Source organism: Pseudorasbora parva, chromosome 2 (assembly GCF_024679245.1).
Source record: "Pseudorasbora parva isolate DD20220531a chromosome 2, ASM2467924v1, whole genome shotgun sequence".
Classification (NCBI taxonomy): Eukaryota; Metazoa; Chordata; class Actinopteri; order Cypriniformes; family Gobionidae; genus Pseudorasbora; species Pseudorasbora parva.
The window spans coordinates 21,717,830-21,735,919 of NC_090173.1; the positions used below are offsets into that span (position 1 = coordinate 21,717,830).

Here is an 18,090-nt window from a genome sequence, read left to right on the forward strand (position 1 = left end):
TGTAAGCCAATGAATTATGTAACGTCACCACTTAGCGCGACAGGGGGCAGCAAAGCTGAAAAAGGTTCAGGGAACGGGGATCTTGCTTACACACAGCTTACTGTAAATACATTAAAATGTAGGCTAGTAGGCTATATGACAGCAATGTCAGCAATAGTAATTTGCATATCCCCATAGGCTACGGAATAAAAGTGTTCAGCAATGTTTGTATCCCCCTATTGTAGGCTAATATATTGTGTAGGCTACTAAATAATTTGCCATTACGGTTTATTTTATTACAAGTAGCCTTGGCCTATAGGCTAATGAAATATAAAACAGCCTATTTCTGAGCAGCTATTGTTAACTTCTTGTCAGTTAGGCTATAATGTGACATTTGGTTCATCCTAGGATAAACAAGGAAAACTCTGGAAAACACATCTGATGTGTTATTGGAAAAATCATTTCTAATCACTGACAAACTGGTCGAGCAAGCACGGGTTTTGCCGAAAGAAAACCGAGAGGATCATCACGTCATTCAGGGAGGAGACCATTACTTTCCGCCACTTACTCCTGCCCCATAAATACACTCGCACGCTGTTATTCAGCAAGGGAAGTTGTGATTCAGATCATCCAGGAGGAGCATCCGCTCTCACGCCTTTCTAAAGTGACTACCAGAACTCTATGTCCGCAGACAAGGTAATGTTTTGACTTGATCTTATCCATAGCCTAAAACCAAAATAGTGCGACATGTTATGGATCTAATATCACTCATATCGTTCATTTGAAAATATAAATAGCCTAACTTAAAAATGTTCGAGAAAAAACGAATGTAAAGCTATTCTTGTAAGATTTTGTCGCGCGCTAACTATAAATGTGCAAGTTTGCCTCGCTCTTAATCAGTGTCACCTGTTATGAAAACTTGTAATAGGTTTTGTATTACGATTAAGCCTATTGTAGCAAGCTATACTGTAGCCTAGTAGGCCTATTGCATAGTTTATGTTATTATTTATTTATTTGAAGACTTGGAACAATGTTTCTATTTCACGAGAAGCCGTTTGATTACATCATATCTGACTCAAGTCGCCTGTTGCCCAGTTATGAAAAAATCATTTATGACTGCTGTTTATGACTACAGCGCTCGTAGTGTTGTTGACTCAGGTCAATATTCTCGAAAAATCGAAAACGGTCGTTAGATATGAAATATTAAGTGCACTTTTTCATTGGAGATTCAATCAGTTGCATCCTCCTCTAGAATGTTCCGGACACAGAACGATGCGCTAAGTGAACAGGTGGTCGCGTCACAGCTGGAACGCTCTTTGACCAATCAGAGGCCAGCAACTTAAAAATAACCTATAGGTGTAATGAGGTCTCGGCCTTTTACAGAAGCCTAACCATGATTTTTTTTTCTCATGAACATTCATAGCTTTGTGATTTCCAGTTACCATTTCCAACAAACTAGTCTATTCTAAATCTTTAACATCTTTTATAAGGAATTGCCTCTCACTTTCGAAGCTATATTAAAAACAATAGTGATTATTCAAAGCATATTTTTTATTGACTAGCCTATAAATGATCAAACACAGAATAAGAGTTGATCCAAGCAACAACATATTTTCGTATCGATTAATATGTATTTTAATTTCTGATATTCGGCTATATCTATACTATCATTCTTCTCCTCTCTTCTCAGGATTTTCTGAAATATTTTATTTTCCTATGAACTAAAAAAAAAAAACTTTTTTCTGGAGAGAGTTTTGAAAGCTCCGTGCACTGGTTTGGACCATGCCGGACCTGAAGAAGTATTTCACAGAGGGCCTGATTCAAGTGGCTATTCTTCTCAGTCTGTCTGGGATGCGTGTGGGCGTGGATCCCTACCTGCCCCCTTTTAGCGAAATCATTCAGGGCCCAAGTTTAGCTCTAACTCAGACTCAATTCCACAATCTCCGAAACATCCTGGATGGACATAACCTGCACCCAAAAAGCGTAGACCTAGATGGGTTCTTCACGGCCCGCAGGCTTCTGAGTTGGGTACGTTCCCTAGACCATCTGCAGGTGCCAGCGGCGGAGTTGGAAGCCTGGTTGGTCCACAGGGAGCCTGACAATGGAGTGTCCATTCCAGGTCAAGTTGGTCTTCTTGAGGAAACTGGAGGACTTGAAGATGTGGAGGAGCCCTCAGAGCTAAGCATGAGATTGGGAAATGGAGGAGAACTGGGTTATGATGTAGTTGAGGATCAAACACTTGGACCTTTGGGGCACATGACAAGAAACCTCAACCATCCTGATGAAGAGGATCTCATTAAAGAGGTAAGCCGTGAAAGCTTCAAAAAAGGTTTTCCTGTTTCTGCCAATTACTTGCTTTGCAGTTACTTGCATAATATACATGAGTAAAAATGAGAAGATTTTGTTGCTAGCTTTCTTTTTAATTTTTGTTTAATAGTTAAATATTTTTGATTAAATAAATGCAGCCTTTTATACCATTATTATAGCATATTATCCAATGTATTTGTCTGCAGAGTGCAGGAGTGTGTTTAAATGTGATGTAACAAGGAGAAAAACAATTGGTACATCTGAGGTTTTATTTCCTCATGGCTCTTGATTTCTAGTTAAGTCGTGCCCTCACAAAATAAGAGTTTTACCTGCAAAATCTTATTAGGTTTTATAGTTGATGCATTACTTGACAGCGATTTGCAAAATAATGTGAAGATTAAGATGACTTTATTTGTAAGGGAAAAATGCAATTTCATAAAAACACATGAACAAACATGAGTAAAAAAGCCAGAATTAGCCAAAAGGCTATTTTTCATCTGTAAAACAAGTTAATGCACATATTAACACGCTATACATGGTATGCATTTCATTTATTCAGATATCGATAATACACAAGTATAGCTTAACCTTATTAAACAAACAAAGCTGATTTGCTAATTGCAGTTCTGAAAACACACACTCAGAGAACACTGGCTCAGTACCAGAAACGTCTGGTCCGGATATGCACATGGATTTGTTATCGAGTTGGACAGATGCATGTGTCCCAGTCTTTGCCCTGAGGCACAGCTGAGTGTTAAACAACTTCAAACATCTTGGCTGGGTTTCCTCTCCATGTGTTACTTAAGTGTTGCATGTTGTTTTTTTGTCCTACTGATTGTTAGAGTTTCAGGAGACGCAGAGTATTCTGGGTAATTGGGCTAACTTGTATACTAACGTGTTACGTAACACGTTTACATGTTTCTATGTTGTAAACACAATTTTATTTTCAACTAATCATTTTCAGACTTGATAAGTAAAATTATCAATCTTAGATCTAGGTTCATATTATTTGCTAAAACGAAGTTTAAGAGCATATACAATACTAAAATTAGCATAATATGAGTATAAAATGAGTATATCAAGGTTGTTGTCAGTCTATTCTAAACACAATAAACAGCAGTCTCCCTGTTTGTAATAATTTGTAGTGTTAAAGTTCCCCTATCATGCTATTTTAAAGGTTGCTAATTGTGGTATTCCACAAAAGGTTTACATGCATTCAAGTTGGCGGCTTTTTATAACTAAAAATGAAAAAAAAAAAAAAAAAAAAAAAAATATATATATATATATATATATATATATATATATATATATATATATATTTAAACTTTTCATATACACCGTGTCACCTCTCTTCTTACAGTATCTTAAATCGTTCATTAAACGATTTGTTCTCTCTAAACCCCACATTTCCATGAGCCTACTCTGCTCTGATTGGTCAGATGGCCGGTCAGATTGGCCTATTGCTTACAGTGCATGTTGTAAACGAAATGCCCATTACCATATCTGAGCCTTTACTGTATCAGTTTGAGTGCATGTCCTCATCCTTTGGAAGTGCTTGCAAAGTGGATTTGCTTTTGCACTGAGGAAAATATCGACAACACAAATCAATCTCTTGGCTCGGCTACCTCAGCAAAATACAGTGTTTGAAGGCGGGGTTAAAGCAGGCGTTGTTCTCAGGCAGCCAATGAAGACCATAGGATGGCATTATGTATGTGTTACAAACACTCCTTTCAGGCCTTTTTAGAATGTTTTTTTTTTTTTCTTTAGGGAGACAATAACTGTATCTCTTATGCACTTCGATCTTTTTTTAAACTTTTGCAGTTTTTGCAGACTGGGTGAAAGAGAATATCCTAAAATAATAGGGGCACTTTAAACTGGTTTATCACATGAGCAGCCTGCCAGCATATGCTAAAGCGCCCAGACTATTTGGTGTGACTGTATGGCTGCCTGGCTGTGCGCCCACATTATTGACATTTGTGGGAAGCATCGAGACGCTTTCTTTTGCTTTCTATTCTCATGCATAAACTTTGTGGGACAGCTAGGGAATTTTCAATTTCCCTGGATGCTTTTTACTTTCTGTTCCTTCAATGGGCTTTGAAACTAAAGATGTTGCACTCATATACAGCACTTACCGAACTTGAATTCCCCTTGAGTAAAGACCCTGTACTTAGAAACAGCTGCTATGTGCCAAGTCCCCACATGTACAGACCAGATCAAATTTGACAGGTTTCCATGCACATGATCCACAGGGCTATTTCTGAAGCGAGAGACAGTCTGTTTGTTACAAAAGGCTGCATATTTGTCCCCATGGCACATTTGACCTGTACTGACTGGTGGCCATGGTGTTTTTGGATCAGACTGTTGTCTATTTTACCCCTAGGGATTAGTAGAAGCATGCAGTTAGTTGACAAGTTCATCTTTGAGTTTTGTTTGAGAGATGGCTGGCAATAATGCTGATCTATTCAAGTTTTCAGTCACGTGACTGCCGCGGAGACATGGAGAGCAAAGCATCCATAGAACCCCAGCACAGCCCTGACAATTTTCCATCTCAAAAGAAGAAAAACAAAAATATGGGTTATATATTTTCAATATTTATATTTTTTAAGTTAGAATATTACTTAAAACCAATACAAAAAAAGGATTTTTAGAAATATTGGCCAACTGAAAAGTATGGACATAAAAAGTATGAGCATGTAGAGCACTAAATACTTAGTTGGGGCTCCTTTAGCCTGAATTACTGCAGCAATGCGGCGTGGTACAGAGTCGATCAGTCTGTGGCACTTCTCTGGTGTTATGAGAGCCCTGGTTGCTCTGATAGTGGCCTTTAGCTTTTCTGCATTGTTTGGTCTGGTATATCGCATCTTCCTCTCCACAATACCCCAGAGATTTTCTATAGGATTAAGGTCAGGAGAGTTTGCTGGCCAATTAAGAACAGGATACCATGGTCCTTAAACCAGGTACTGGTTGCTTTGGCACTGTGTGCAGGTGCACCTCAAGTAATGTGGATTGTGTTCCTCTCCTCTCTTCCTCCAGACTTTGGGACCCTGATTTCCAAAGGAAATACAAAATTTACTTTCATCAGAAAACCTAACTTTGGACAACTCTGCGGCAGTCCAGTCCTTTTTGTCTTTAGCCCAGACGAGACGCTTCTGATGCTATCTGTTGTTTAAGAGTGTCTTGACACAAGGAGTGCGACAGCTGAAACCCATGTCTTGCATATGTCTGTGCTTAGTGGTTCTTGAAGCACTGACTCCAGCTGCAGTCCACTCTTTGTGAATCTACCACATTTTCCTTCCCTTCATCTCTCTATTAATGTGATTGGACACAGAGCTCTGTGAACACCCAGCCTCTTTTCCCATGACCTTTTGTGTCTTGCCCTCCTTGTGCAAGGTGTCAATTGTTGTCTTTTGGGCAACTGTCAAATCAGCAGTCTTCCCCATGATTGTGTAGCCTACAGAACTAGACTGATAGACAATTTAAAGGCTTTTGCAGGTGTTCTGAGTTCATTAGCTGATTAGAGTGTGGCACCAGGTGTCTTCAATATTGAACCTTTGCATAATATTCAAATTTTCTGAGCTACTGAATTTGGGATTTTCCTTAGTTGTCAGTTGTTTTTGACAGTATTTCTGTGTTAAAAATACTTCTTCCAGTTTCTTACAAGTTTCGGAGAGTTTTTTTCGAGTATGGCTCGGCTTGACGTGAACAGAGCGGAAGGTCCTTGTATGGGCCGTATGGGCTGTTCTCCCGGTAGGGTGCGCACGCGCGTTACTAGAGCGAGAGAGGAAATGCACGCGCATAAACACTCTTTCAAGGTGCAGATCCAGTCACCCGTGAACACTTCTGACGCTCCCTATGGTTGCGCCGCGCTCCACTTTATTCCTATGGGTGACGTCGAGCGACTTCAACGCTTCAGCACAGCATTCCGGGAAGGCAGCGCTGGATTTGAACGCAGAAATGACGGGAAGCTTCACAACATCGTTTCAGTTGTGTCTCAAAGTGGATCTCCACCGTTCGCTGCTGTCAGGACTTTACCAAATCATACCAAAGAAGTGTGTTTTTGACGGAGCGTTCCCAGCGATAAAGGTTCAGTCCTGCTTTGGAAGCAGCCGGTGAGTAAAACTGCTTCAATTGTCTGTGCTGTTGGCTATCGTCGCGTGAGTAAACATCAGTAAACGACACTATCGCGTGCTTCGTCATTCAAATACGCTAACGCACTCTATTGTTGTTCTATGTATAACGTTACACTAGTCTGACGTGCAAAACCGTTTTGCTTGCTACTGCTAAGGTTTAGTTGCATACAATAGTCCATAAACCGAATCATGTCCTCATAAACTGCGAGTAAAGACACACAAATGTTTACAGGCCACTAAATACAGTACATACCACAGAGACGGACGTCCTGTGTTGTTGTTTCTCCTGTTCAATTTATTTCAGTCTCCGAATGATTCTGGATCATATCTATTAGCTGAGATCGATGGGCTTCTCCACGCTTGAGGACGTCACCGCTTTGCGTGCTCGTCATTCTTTAGCTCCGCCCACACGATACGCCTCCAGGCGCTCGGTTTTTTTCCGGAAAGACTCGGTACAGCCCATATTTCTTTTATAAATATAATAAAACTAAAGACTTTTCTGAGATATGAAGGATGCAATACTACTCTATAGGTACTCAAGATTGACATGAGATTGTTTAACTGAGTGTTTCACCCCCCCTTTAAAAGAAATCAACATTTGAAATATATCAGTGTGTGTAATGAATGAATATAATATACAAGTTTCCCATTTCGAATGGAATAAGTGAAATAAATAAACTTTCTGATATTCTAATTATATGACCAGCACCTGTCCTGCAGTTCAGTTTTGTGCCCTGTAAATTTAAATGCTCCATTCAAATTAATACATATTTGTTTGTAAAAACGTGTTATTATTAATAATTGTATTAATTGACTAGGTTCAGACCTTACTGACCTGTACTTAAAAAATTAAGTACAGGTCAGTAAGGTCTGAACCTAGTCAATTAATCAAATAAAACTCTTAACATCACTGATACCGATATATTGTCCATCCCTAATATCGGTTATATTTGCAGACTTATATACCATTAGATCCACACAAGAGAAGTCAATGAGAAGGTCAGGAATCGAAACCCCCCTCCTCACTGCAGTTCAAAAAAGGGCATCTCTGCTTGACTGTGCAAGCTTGTTGTGAGCCCAAATATAAACTGACCACTGTTAGATATGCCTGAGCATGTGCTGGATTGGCGTCCACAGCACCATCCTGGCTTGTTTTGTAATCCAAGAAAACATGCACATTTGCTTTCGCAATGCCTGTTTACCAGCTACTGATCAAGTGTCTGGGCCCATCCCCTCAAACTGAACTTGACGGACAGTACATGAAAGACATCTTACTGCTCCACATACCATAAGCTCCAAAGTAAACAGGCACTGTGACCTTGTCCAACCTTCTCTGGCTGAGCATATATAGTGTGGAAGTTACTGAATATAGGTTACATGATTAAATTACACCATAACCTTCACTATAAGGCAAGGGGGTTGTTATTCTCCTAATACAAAAAAGATTTGACCTGTACTGTGTACGGCCATTGTGTTTCTGGATCAGACTGTTGACTATCTTACCCCTAGGGATTAGTAGAAGCATGTGTGGAAGTTACTGAATGAATTACATGATTAAATGGCACCCTAACCTTAACTATAAGGCGAGGGGGTAGTTATTCTCCTAATACCAAAAAAACACATTAGTCAGCCATGCTTGTCACAAGGACCACAGGGGTCTGCAGAGGCTAAGGGGACTTCCAGCAACAACCGCACAGACAGCCAAGAGACCAATCGTTTTCATTAGTCCTCCTTCAGAACAGGGAAAGGTTAAGTCTATTTATAGCCAAGAGTTGTCTGTTGACATGTAAATGTATGGGTTCCATATAGGCAAAACATCACCCATCTTATTTTGTATATATAAATACACACATTATATATATTTAAGAAATATTTGCATGTACTTTATATATATTTATTTAATTTATACTATATATAAATATTTTATATATACAAAAACTCTTAAATGTATACATGCATGTGTGTATTTATATACAAATAAACAAGGCACACATATATTATGTAAACACAAACTTTTATTATGGATGCGATTAATCGCTTGACATATTTTAGAGATGCACCACTGAATGGGCCGCATAATCCAATGTTTTTCTCTTGGTTAAAAAATGAAATACTTGCTAAAAAAAAGAACAAAATAGCAGGCCTTGACAATACACACTGTGAATGACGCTCAGGACAATTGGCAGAACTTTCACTGTCCTGATCAGGCCAGTGCTGTATCTTCAAGGAAATGTATCCTTTGCCCATTTAAACATTCAAGCACAATAAGAACTCAATTAGGTACTCTCTGTGTGAGAAGTTTTGTGTTCATCCAAAGTGCTTGCCCGGAAAGCCACGTCTCAGACAGCATGAATGCTGAACTGTTCTTTTTCGCTTCTTCTTGCACTAGAACGGACAAATCCACACAAAATTATATCAAAATGTCCATCTTGGTATACTAGTAAACACAATTGAGTGAACATAAAAAGTTGAGAAATAAAACGCATGTGTGTATCAGTTTATTCGATCAGCGCAGATCTTAAAGTAACTTTAATAAGGATTAATATATATTTATACAGCAGCTATTTTACATTTGATTATTCAATTTGTATACCTGAAAACTACTGTTAGACCTACCTGAGAAGAACAATTTCATATGTATTATATGTTCTGTTGTATGTATTTTTGCCTGCTGAACGTGAAATTGGTCCAATCCATGTTTAATGAAGGTGAATTGTTGATCAAGCAATAAACTAGTTTTTAAATTTCAACTTAAAACTGTGGTAACAATTTATTTTAGGGTTAAATTCTCGCTATTAATTAGTTGCTTATTAGCATGCAAATTACTAGTATATTGGCTGTTTATTTGTACCTATAAAGCCCATATTGATGCCTTATTCTGCATGACCATATTCTACATCCCTTAATCCTACCCAATAATTAGGGGCCAAGCACCGAAGGTGCAGAGACCCATTTGAAATCATTAGATTTCTTCTTATTATTATTCCACCATTGAAGTCTATGGCAGGCCCTAGAACCGTTTACGGGAAAGTTGTGAAAATTGATACACTTATAGAGGTCAGTACCAATAGTAACCACACCAAATTTGGAGTCTCTAAATCATCCCCTCTAGCACCACCAACTGTCCAAAGTTTTACTCATGTTTATGCTGATAACTTTCGAAACAAAATTTTCCCGCCATTTTAAATTAACTGAAAAACAACTTTTTTTGAACTCCTCCTAGGTTGTTGGTCCGATTTACACGAAAATTTAACCAGATCAACAAAAAGTTATGCAAATTAAGTTGATTTGTAAAATAGTTTTTGATAAATGTGTGAAATACATAGTGGTTGCAAAAACACATTAAAAGCTATATCTACGCAACACTTCATCATATTCAAATCAATCTTGGTACATGTCATCACAAGCATGACCTGAGGCAACATGCAGCATTTCGGCGCTGCGCCACCTACTGGTCTGGAGATATGAAAAATGGCTATTTTGGCTTATAACTTCTGAACCGTTTGTCCAAAAATCATGAAAGGTTTTGTTAGATTCGGGGCATCATGCCGAGTCGACTGATATCCCATTTTTCCATGTCGGCCATTTTGCATGAACAGATTGTTACGAAGCTTGGTATGGGTCATCAACATGATGCCCTGGAGTAGCCTAAGAAGTTTCAAAACAGCACCACCTATTGGAGAATATTTTTTTCAAACGCTTATAACTTTGGGTGTGGTTGACATATTTTAATGGGAATAACTTTTTTTACTCTCGCTTTTTGTCTCCTGAATCCTTGCCGAGTCCAACGATACCAGATTTGCCAGGTTTCAATGTATGGTTTGTGCAGCATTGTAATTAAGTACTTATAAAAAAGCTGATATCTTTGAAACCGCTAGTCCGATCGAGACGAAACCAGCATCAGAAGTTTGGAAACACAGGTTGATAGCTAAAAGTAAAAGCCCAAATGTCAAAATATTGATAGTAAGGGGGAGTAAAATCCAATCAAAGTCAGGTGTCAGACATTTTTTATGTTTTTTTTTTTCACATAAATGTTTATAACTCTAACTATAATGAGATATTTTCACCAAAATTGACACCCACATATATGGGCTCACTCAGAAGACACAAAAATATTGGTAGGGTTGTGCCTCTTGGTGGCACTATAATTAAACAAAACATGAAATTGACTATACAACTCAATGTATTAAACGTGGGGTTTCAACATTTTTGCTTAAAATTGTCTCCAAATGTCTTTACTCATTTTTGCATTTGGTCTGCTGCTATCTTCCTTGTTTGCTTTTGTTGTGCTTGGCCCCGGTAATGGCTGCTTGCAGCTATATTTATATATACAATTAATAATCCTACACAATAATTAATAATACTAACTATTAATAAGCAGTACATTAGGAGTTTATTGAGGCAAAATTAATAGTTAATAGTAAATATGTGTTGCCCATACCAAAGTGTTACCAAACCTGCTAATTTAATATAAGAACAAAACAGTAATCCTTTTTAATGACTAAAGTTATAATGGTATTGGCCATATATGGGCAGATGGATAATTTCCTGTTTCTCAAACCTTCATTTGCATTTGCAGGAGGGAGATGGTGTGTCTTTCTTCTGGGAACAAGAAGATCAGCAAAATGCCCACCAGGAGCAGATGGAAAATGCAAGAACACAACCTCTCAGCTTGTTTAATGAGGAAGAAGATGAATTTATGGTTGATAGCTGGAGAAATGCAAACCCATTTCACAACCCGATGTTTGGAGAGGATCTACAGGTATAACCGTGAATATACTAACAACAAGGCACTTAATATGTAATATTTATTAGATGTTGAATTTGATTTGAGATGTGGAATTTACATTTAGCTACAATATCTACATATATACAGTAGTGGCCAGAAGGGATATTTGTTTTTAATGACCCTACAACCAAAATTTGGAAAATGATTTTGTATCTTTTACAAAGATAGAGGGAAGAAAACTCCAAAGGTGACAATATTTTATAAAAAACAAAACAAAAAAACAACAACAGCTAAAGGTTTTATTTTACTATATGCAAAAAAAAAAAAAAAAAAAAAATGCACAGAAGCTCCACTGAAAAGCATAATTGCACTTACATAATTTCTTTGTATTACAGCCTGGACAAAAATTATGTCAATTTTGGCTTGTTTCATTGCATTATCACAGATAAAACATCGACTTCAAGCACAACTACGCAATATGCTTAATCTATATTTAAGACATTTTCAGTAATAGTTGAATAAAGGGTCAAGACGACAATTTTATAGGCCAGATATCACTTTTGGCCACTACTGTATTTCTTAAACAATTATACATTATAATCTATGAACAAAGACACTTTGTTTTATGTAATATCAGTTATTCTTTTCAATTTGCAGAGAAATATGTACATTGAGCTAAAGTACTGACATTTTTGGAATAGGACACAAAATGTAAATCTGAATTAATATATTTTGTAAAGTAGTTTTGGCACTGAATGTTTTGCTATTCAGTGCTGCTGCTGACCTTGATGAAGACTTTTCCACATTCCAAATCAGTGCAGCACGAGCGTCATAGACCTTGACAGATAACAGTGATATGAGTTTATAATTACAGAAGCTCACTTGGTCTACTTTCAGTTGTCAGGTGTAAGGGACGACACCTCTCTTTCCATTGAAGAGTGTTTGCATCTCATCGACGCCAGCTTCCCCTCAGAAGAGGATCCAGAGGTAAGAACCTGATCTAGAACCCAACATTTGTTTGAGAGAGAGAAACAATAGTTTAAAAAGAAATGCAGGCTTTCCAAACTCTTTAAAAATCTTCTTAATTTTCTCAGTTGACAGATCCTGGTTTACAGAATGTAGGAGAACATGCACCTCAGTTTCAGAGGCCACTCATCTCACCCTTGTTGTCTGAACAGGAATCCACATTTACCTTAGAGCAACAGTGGCAAGATGTTTTGGCCATCATGGAATCACAGGTACGCAAATGCAAGTCTTAAATTATCAGTGCTTTAAAGGGGGGGGTGAAATGCTGTTTCATGCATACTGAGCTTTTTACACTGTTAAAGACTTGGATTCCCATCCTAAACATAAACAAAATTTCAAAAACTAATGTTGGACGTTTGATGGAGTATTTCTGTGTCAAAAATACTCCTTCCGGTTTCTCACAAGTTTCAGAGTTTCGAGTATGGGTCGACTTGATGTTAATAAGAGCGGAAGGTCCTTGTATGGGCCGTACGGGCTCTTCTCCCGGTAGGGTGGGTGGGTGCGTGCGTGCGTGCGTGCGTGCGCGACTAGAGCGAGAGAGGAAATGCACGCCCATAAACACTCGCTCAGGTGCAGATCCAGTCGTCCGTGAACACTAATGTCGGTTATAGTCCGCGCTCCACTTCATTCCTCCACTTTGACATCAAGCGACTTCAACGCTTCAGCACAGCATTCCGGGAAGGCAGCGCTGCATTTGAACCGATTTGAACGCAGAAATGACGGGAAGCTTTACAACATCGCTTCAATCACATCGCAAAGTGGATCTCCACACTCAAAGAAGTGTGTTTTTGACGGAGCGGTCCCAGCGATAAAGGTTCGGTCCTGCTTTGGAAGCAGCCGGTGAGTAAAACTGCTTCAAATGTCTATGCTGTTGCTTATCGTCGCGTGAGTGAACATCAGTAAACGACATGATCGCGTGCTTCGTCATTCAAATGCGCTAATGGACTCCTTTGTTCTATATATAACGTTACACTAGTCTGACGCAGTGGTGGAATGTAACGAAGTACAAATACTTTGTTACTTTACTTAAGTACATTTTTCACGTATCTGTACTTTACTTAAGTAGAATAAATAGTGCATACTTTTTACTTTTACTTCGTTACATTTTGCAGCAATTATTATACTTTCTACTCCACTACATTCTAAAACGGTTCGTTACATTTTCTGATCAGTTTCAGGGCTCGAGATTAAGGCTTGCCCGGATAATAATATATAATGTACATTATAGGCTAACGTTAATGAATTGACGACGGTTGCGCTGTTGAGGCTCGCGCAGCCTCTCGAGGAGAAATGGAAACAAATCAGCCCCGCTCACACAAAGAAACTCAGTAACATACTGCATTAAAAATTCAAAAGGTTTAGTTTTTATATTTTATAACAGTTAAAAAAAAACATCACATGACACGACCAACGAGTGTAGTTTTCCTGAATACCATCACGACAGAAAATGTGACACTGATTTCATTCGACAGTTCCACAAACAATTAATTAACATCAAGTCACTTACATTTTATTGATTGCTTTATTTCCAAGATCAGATTTCCACATCCGAACCATAATGTATTGCACAGCAACAGTGCGTTACTGAATCAAAGATTCAATGCCCTATTCATAAACGACTGCCTCATTTATGAACGAATCAGCCGTTTGAACGAATCGACTCAATGACTCTCTCATAAGGATTCACCTTCTGCCATCTACTGGTGGTTTAGTTCACTTTTCTTAGTTAAAACAATCTCATTGAATTATTTAATGCAGTTGTAATTTTTCAGTGTTAATTATTTAATTTGATTGGTAACAACCCTATTATATCTTATTTACATTTAACTTAGCAGATAACCAGAATTGTAAGTCAGAATGTAAACTAGGCAACAGATGGTAAGAACAATTACATTAACCCAAAACTAACTAAATTAAAATGCCACCGCTCATACTGTTTTCTTCTTTTTAATTATTAGAATTAGACATTAAGAGAATACATTTTTATGCAAGTACTTTTAATACTTAAAGTACATTTAAAATCAGGTACTTTTTACTTAAGTAGGATTGTCGTTGTAGTACTTCTACTTTTACTAAAGTAAATATATTTCTGGTTACTTGTACTTTTGAGATTCAGTTCTTCCTCCACCAATGGTCTGACGTGCAAAACCGTTTTGCTTGCTACTGCTAAGGTTTATTCACATACAATAGTCCATAAACCGAATCATGTCCTCATAAACTGTGAGTAAAGACACACAAATGTTGACAGGCCACTAAATACAGTCCATACCACAGAGACGGACGTCCTGCTGTTGCTCCTGTTCAATTTATTTCAGCCTCCGGATCATATCTGTATTAGCTGAGATCGATAGCAAGGGTTTCTCCACGCTTGAGGACGTCACCGCTTTGCGCGCTAGTCATTCTTTAGCTCCGCCCACACGATACGCCTCCAGGCGCTCCGTTTTTTTCCGGAAAGACTCGGTACAGCCTATATTTCTTTTGTAAATATAATAAAACTAAAGACTTTTCGGAGATGTGAAGGATGCAATACTACTCTATAGGTACTCAAGATTGACTGAAACTGAGTGTCCCCCCCCCCCCCCCCACCCCCGCTCTATCATAGAACCCTTTTTTATTGAGTCTACCTTCTCTTATCTTTACAGGACATGGATATAGCTGAAACAACAGGCGATTCCTCCCTCAATATAAGTGATTCAGACAGAAATACTGGATCTATAGACAACTTTATTCATCAGGATGTTAGCCTTCACCGAGCCACTCTGCCAAGATCCGCTGAGGCACAAAACAGCGTCACCATGGAAGAAACCTGTCCAATTAACAACCACTCAATGCCAAACATTAACTTGGACACCTCTGCTAATGTAGAAGCTTTTGAAGACTCTGATATCATAGAACTCCTTACTGGGACTAGCCTGCCAATCCCATTAGATCCTCTGCTGGAGGAAGCCATGCTTGATGAGATTGGACTAATGGATTTGGGCATGGAAGAACTTGGCCAGTCACAATTTGAAGAGCAAAACCAGGCAGATTCTGACTCTGGTTTATCCCTGGACTATAGCCATAGCCCTACCTCCACTAGTGGATCTGAATCTTCCAGTTCCTCCTCATCTTCATGCTCATCGCCACCCTCCAGCCCAACCCCTAGTTTGATGCCAGAGGAAGGTGCCGTGGGCTACACCCATATCAAGGAAGAGGATGGAGCTGTGGGGGGCTTCATGCCAGAACAAACCAAAATGTGTCAGTCAACTTTTTTGGAGGCCAGGCAGTTCCATCATCTTCCTTGGCTCGAGCACATTGGACATGACCATACCTACAACCAACCTCAAAGCCAGAAGAAACCTCCAAAAGATCCCTTCGATGAGTCGGAAGAGAAAGTGCTGGAACATCTGTCTAGCCGGGATGAGAAACGTGCACATTCGCTGAACATCCCGTTCTCCAACGACCACATCGTAAACTTGCCCGTTGAAGAGTTCAATCGCTTGCTAGCAAAATATCATCTCAACGAGGCTCAGCTCACGCTCATCAGAGACATCCGTCGCAGGGGTAAAAACAAAATGGCTGCTCAGAACTGTCGGCGAAGGAAGCTAGACGTCCTAGTGGGATTGGAGCATAATGTGGATAGCCTGCGACGCCTCCGGGTCAGACTGCTTAGGGAAAAGTCAGAGATCTTGTGCTCCATCAGGGAGATTAAGCAGCTTCTTAATAGCCTGTATCAAGAGGTGTATGAGAGACTAAGGGAGGAACAGGGACTGCTCTACTCTGAAAACAACTTTACTTTGCAGCAAGACTGCACCAGGCCTGTAACTTCACAACGCAGATCAGAATCACACTCCAGACGAAACCTTAGCAAGAGACAAAAACGCAAGAAGTGAGGAGGACTCTGCAATGAGTTGATGTTGATTAGTTCCCACGTCCACCTTCTGGTTTTCCACAGTTCAAAGGGAATTTGCACCATGTAGGGTATTTTTTTTTACCCAAGAGATCATCTTTGATGATATATACTGTCTAGGCACATAATACAACTTGAATGAACTTGAAGTTCCACAAAGTTTTGATGTAGGTTTCCTTGATTTTTTTAATCTAAAACTGACTCGACATCAAATCTCTCGCTGCGTTTCACTTGTATGTCACAACAGAGAAGAAAAGACAACCGCAACATTCATGCTGACATTAAGAACCAAACCGCACTACAAAAACATCAGGACTAGGGCTGGGCGATATGGCCAAAATTTCATATCCCGATATAGCTCATTTGATATCCCGATAACGATATACATAATGATATAGCAACCTTTCTATTAACCTTTCTATTTCTATTACAAAATTGCAATGTGGAAATGCAGTTTGAAATGATATACAAAACAAATAAAGGTAGTATGGACTACATTTTTATTTTATTTAGAACCTTTTTTTAAAGCAAGACTGTTAGTAAAGTTAACACCTGCCAGGGATGTTTACCGATGAACGTTTGACCGATGGCTGACCGTATCAACGTTAACCGGTCAAAGTTGTCGGTTAAAATAAATAAAAAAGTGATCTCTAAAGTAGGCTATTATAGACAGTGGACTAAACGCTACTACAGTTGGCCGTCTCATTCCAAAATCTTTTTGTGTGATTGAACATATCCCTCGCACTCAATTTTTCATAACTCGCCTGTTTGTACTTAATAAACCAATAAAAACATTTGGCGCGAGGTCACAGCGTTTGGGTTTGCGCGCTCACAAGGTTTGCAAAAAGTAAACACTCGAGGTTAGAGCCAGAGCAGACGACAGTATGAAGCGTGCATTTTAAGATGGGCTTACATTTGGAAATATATTACATCTTCATTTCAGTGGTAACACATAAGGTGTTGATCGTCTTTCTTTATTATTGTTAGCAGTAACGTTACCTCAAACTAAAGCGGCGTCTCTTCGGAGCTGTCATTTTCTTAAATGAGCCGCGGCAATGATTCAAATGAGCTTCTAAGGCTGGACAAACGCCTTTATTTTCAACGCGATCACCTTGTACCCAAACCATTTCGAAACTAAGGAGCCATTTGTCCTCTGATTACAAACAAGCTCCTCTGCGGCGCGTTTGCGGGACTCGTGTTTCGCGCTGTGGGGGATTTTAAAAAAGTGACGTGAGTGGAAGGGAGGCTGCAGCGCGTGTGTGTGTGTGAGTGAGAGAGCGAGAGAGAGACAGAGGGAGCGCGTTTATGTATTGCATGGGCATGCCGTGGCGTGAGGTGCATCTTGACGTGAAATTCTGCCATAAACGCCTTATCGTGGCGTAAGCGATAGAGCCTTATATAAAACGATAGACATTTTCTATCGTCCAGACGATATATTTCGTCATATCGCCCAGCCCTAATCAGGACTATTGGAAATTGCTCCCCAAAATTTTTTAAAATAATAATAATCCTATGCTACAATCGTGAAAATTGTTTGGAATTATGCTTGGAATCCAAGTATTGAAACAAAGTTAACACATTGCAAATATTGCTTACTGGTTTAAAGAAAGTGTTGGTTTGCCATCTCATTATCGGGAACACCGCACAATGTAAGTTTAGTTGAGCTCGATTAACATTCATTAGTTAAAGCTGTAACATTTATGAATTTTTGACCCATTATGTTTTGAGTGAACTGGAATTCTGCCCTCGAGTTTGTGGGGTTTATTTGAGATTGTATTGCTTCAAGTCACTGATGAAATGTTTAAATACAGAATTGATATTTGTAAAATGCCTTGTAAATAATTTTAACTTTTTATATTCAATTTATGTACCTTGAGTTAAATATTTTGCAGTGAATTTGTTCTTGTGACAAGCTCTTTTGTTTTAATTAAAAGCTATTCATTGTCCTGAATTTTCCATTTCTTTTCTGTAAAATATATGACCTTAATATAACAAAATACATTTAGAATTTCTTAATAATCATATCAAAA

General features: G+C 38.8%; 1 protein-coding gene across 1 annotated transcript; it reads left to right on the forward strand.

Annotated features, from left to right (window-relative positions):
* The first annotated feature begins 399 nt into the window (after positions 1-399).
* Positions 400-17,995, forward strand: nfe2l1a (nfe2 like bZIP transcription factor 1a). Its single transcript, XM_067460262.1, has 6 exons — positions 400-675; positions 1,670-2,283; positions 10,996-11,178; positions 12,043-12,132; positions 12,240-12,383; positions 14,814-17,995. The coding sequence occupies exons 2-6, from the start codon at positions 1,762-1,764 to the stop codon at positions 16,041-16,043; spliced, it is 2,169 nt and encodes a 722-aa protein (XP_067316363.1). The 5' UTR covers positions 400-675; positions 1,670-1,761; the 3' UTR covers positions 16,044-17,995.
* The last annotated feature ends 95 nt before the right edge of the window (positions 17,996-18,090 follow it).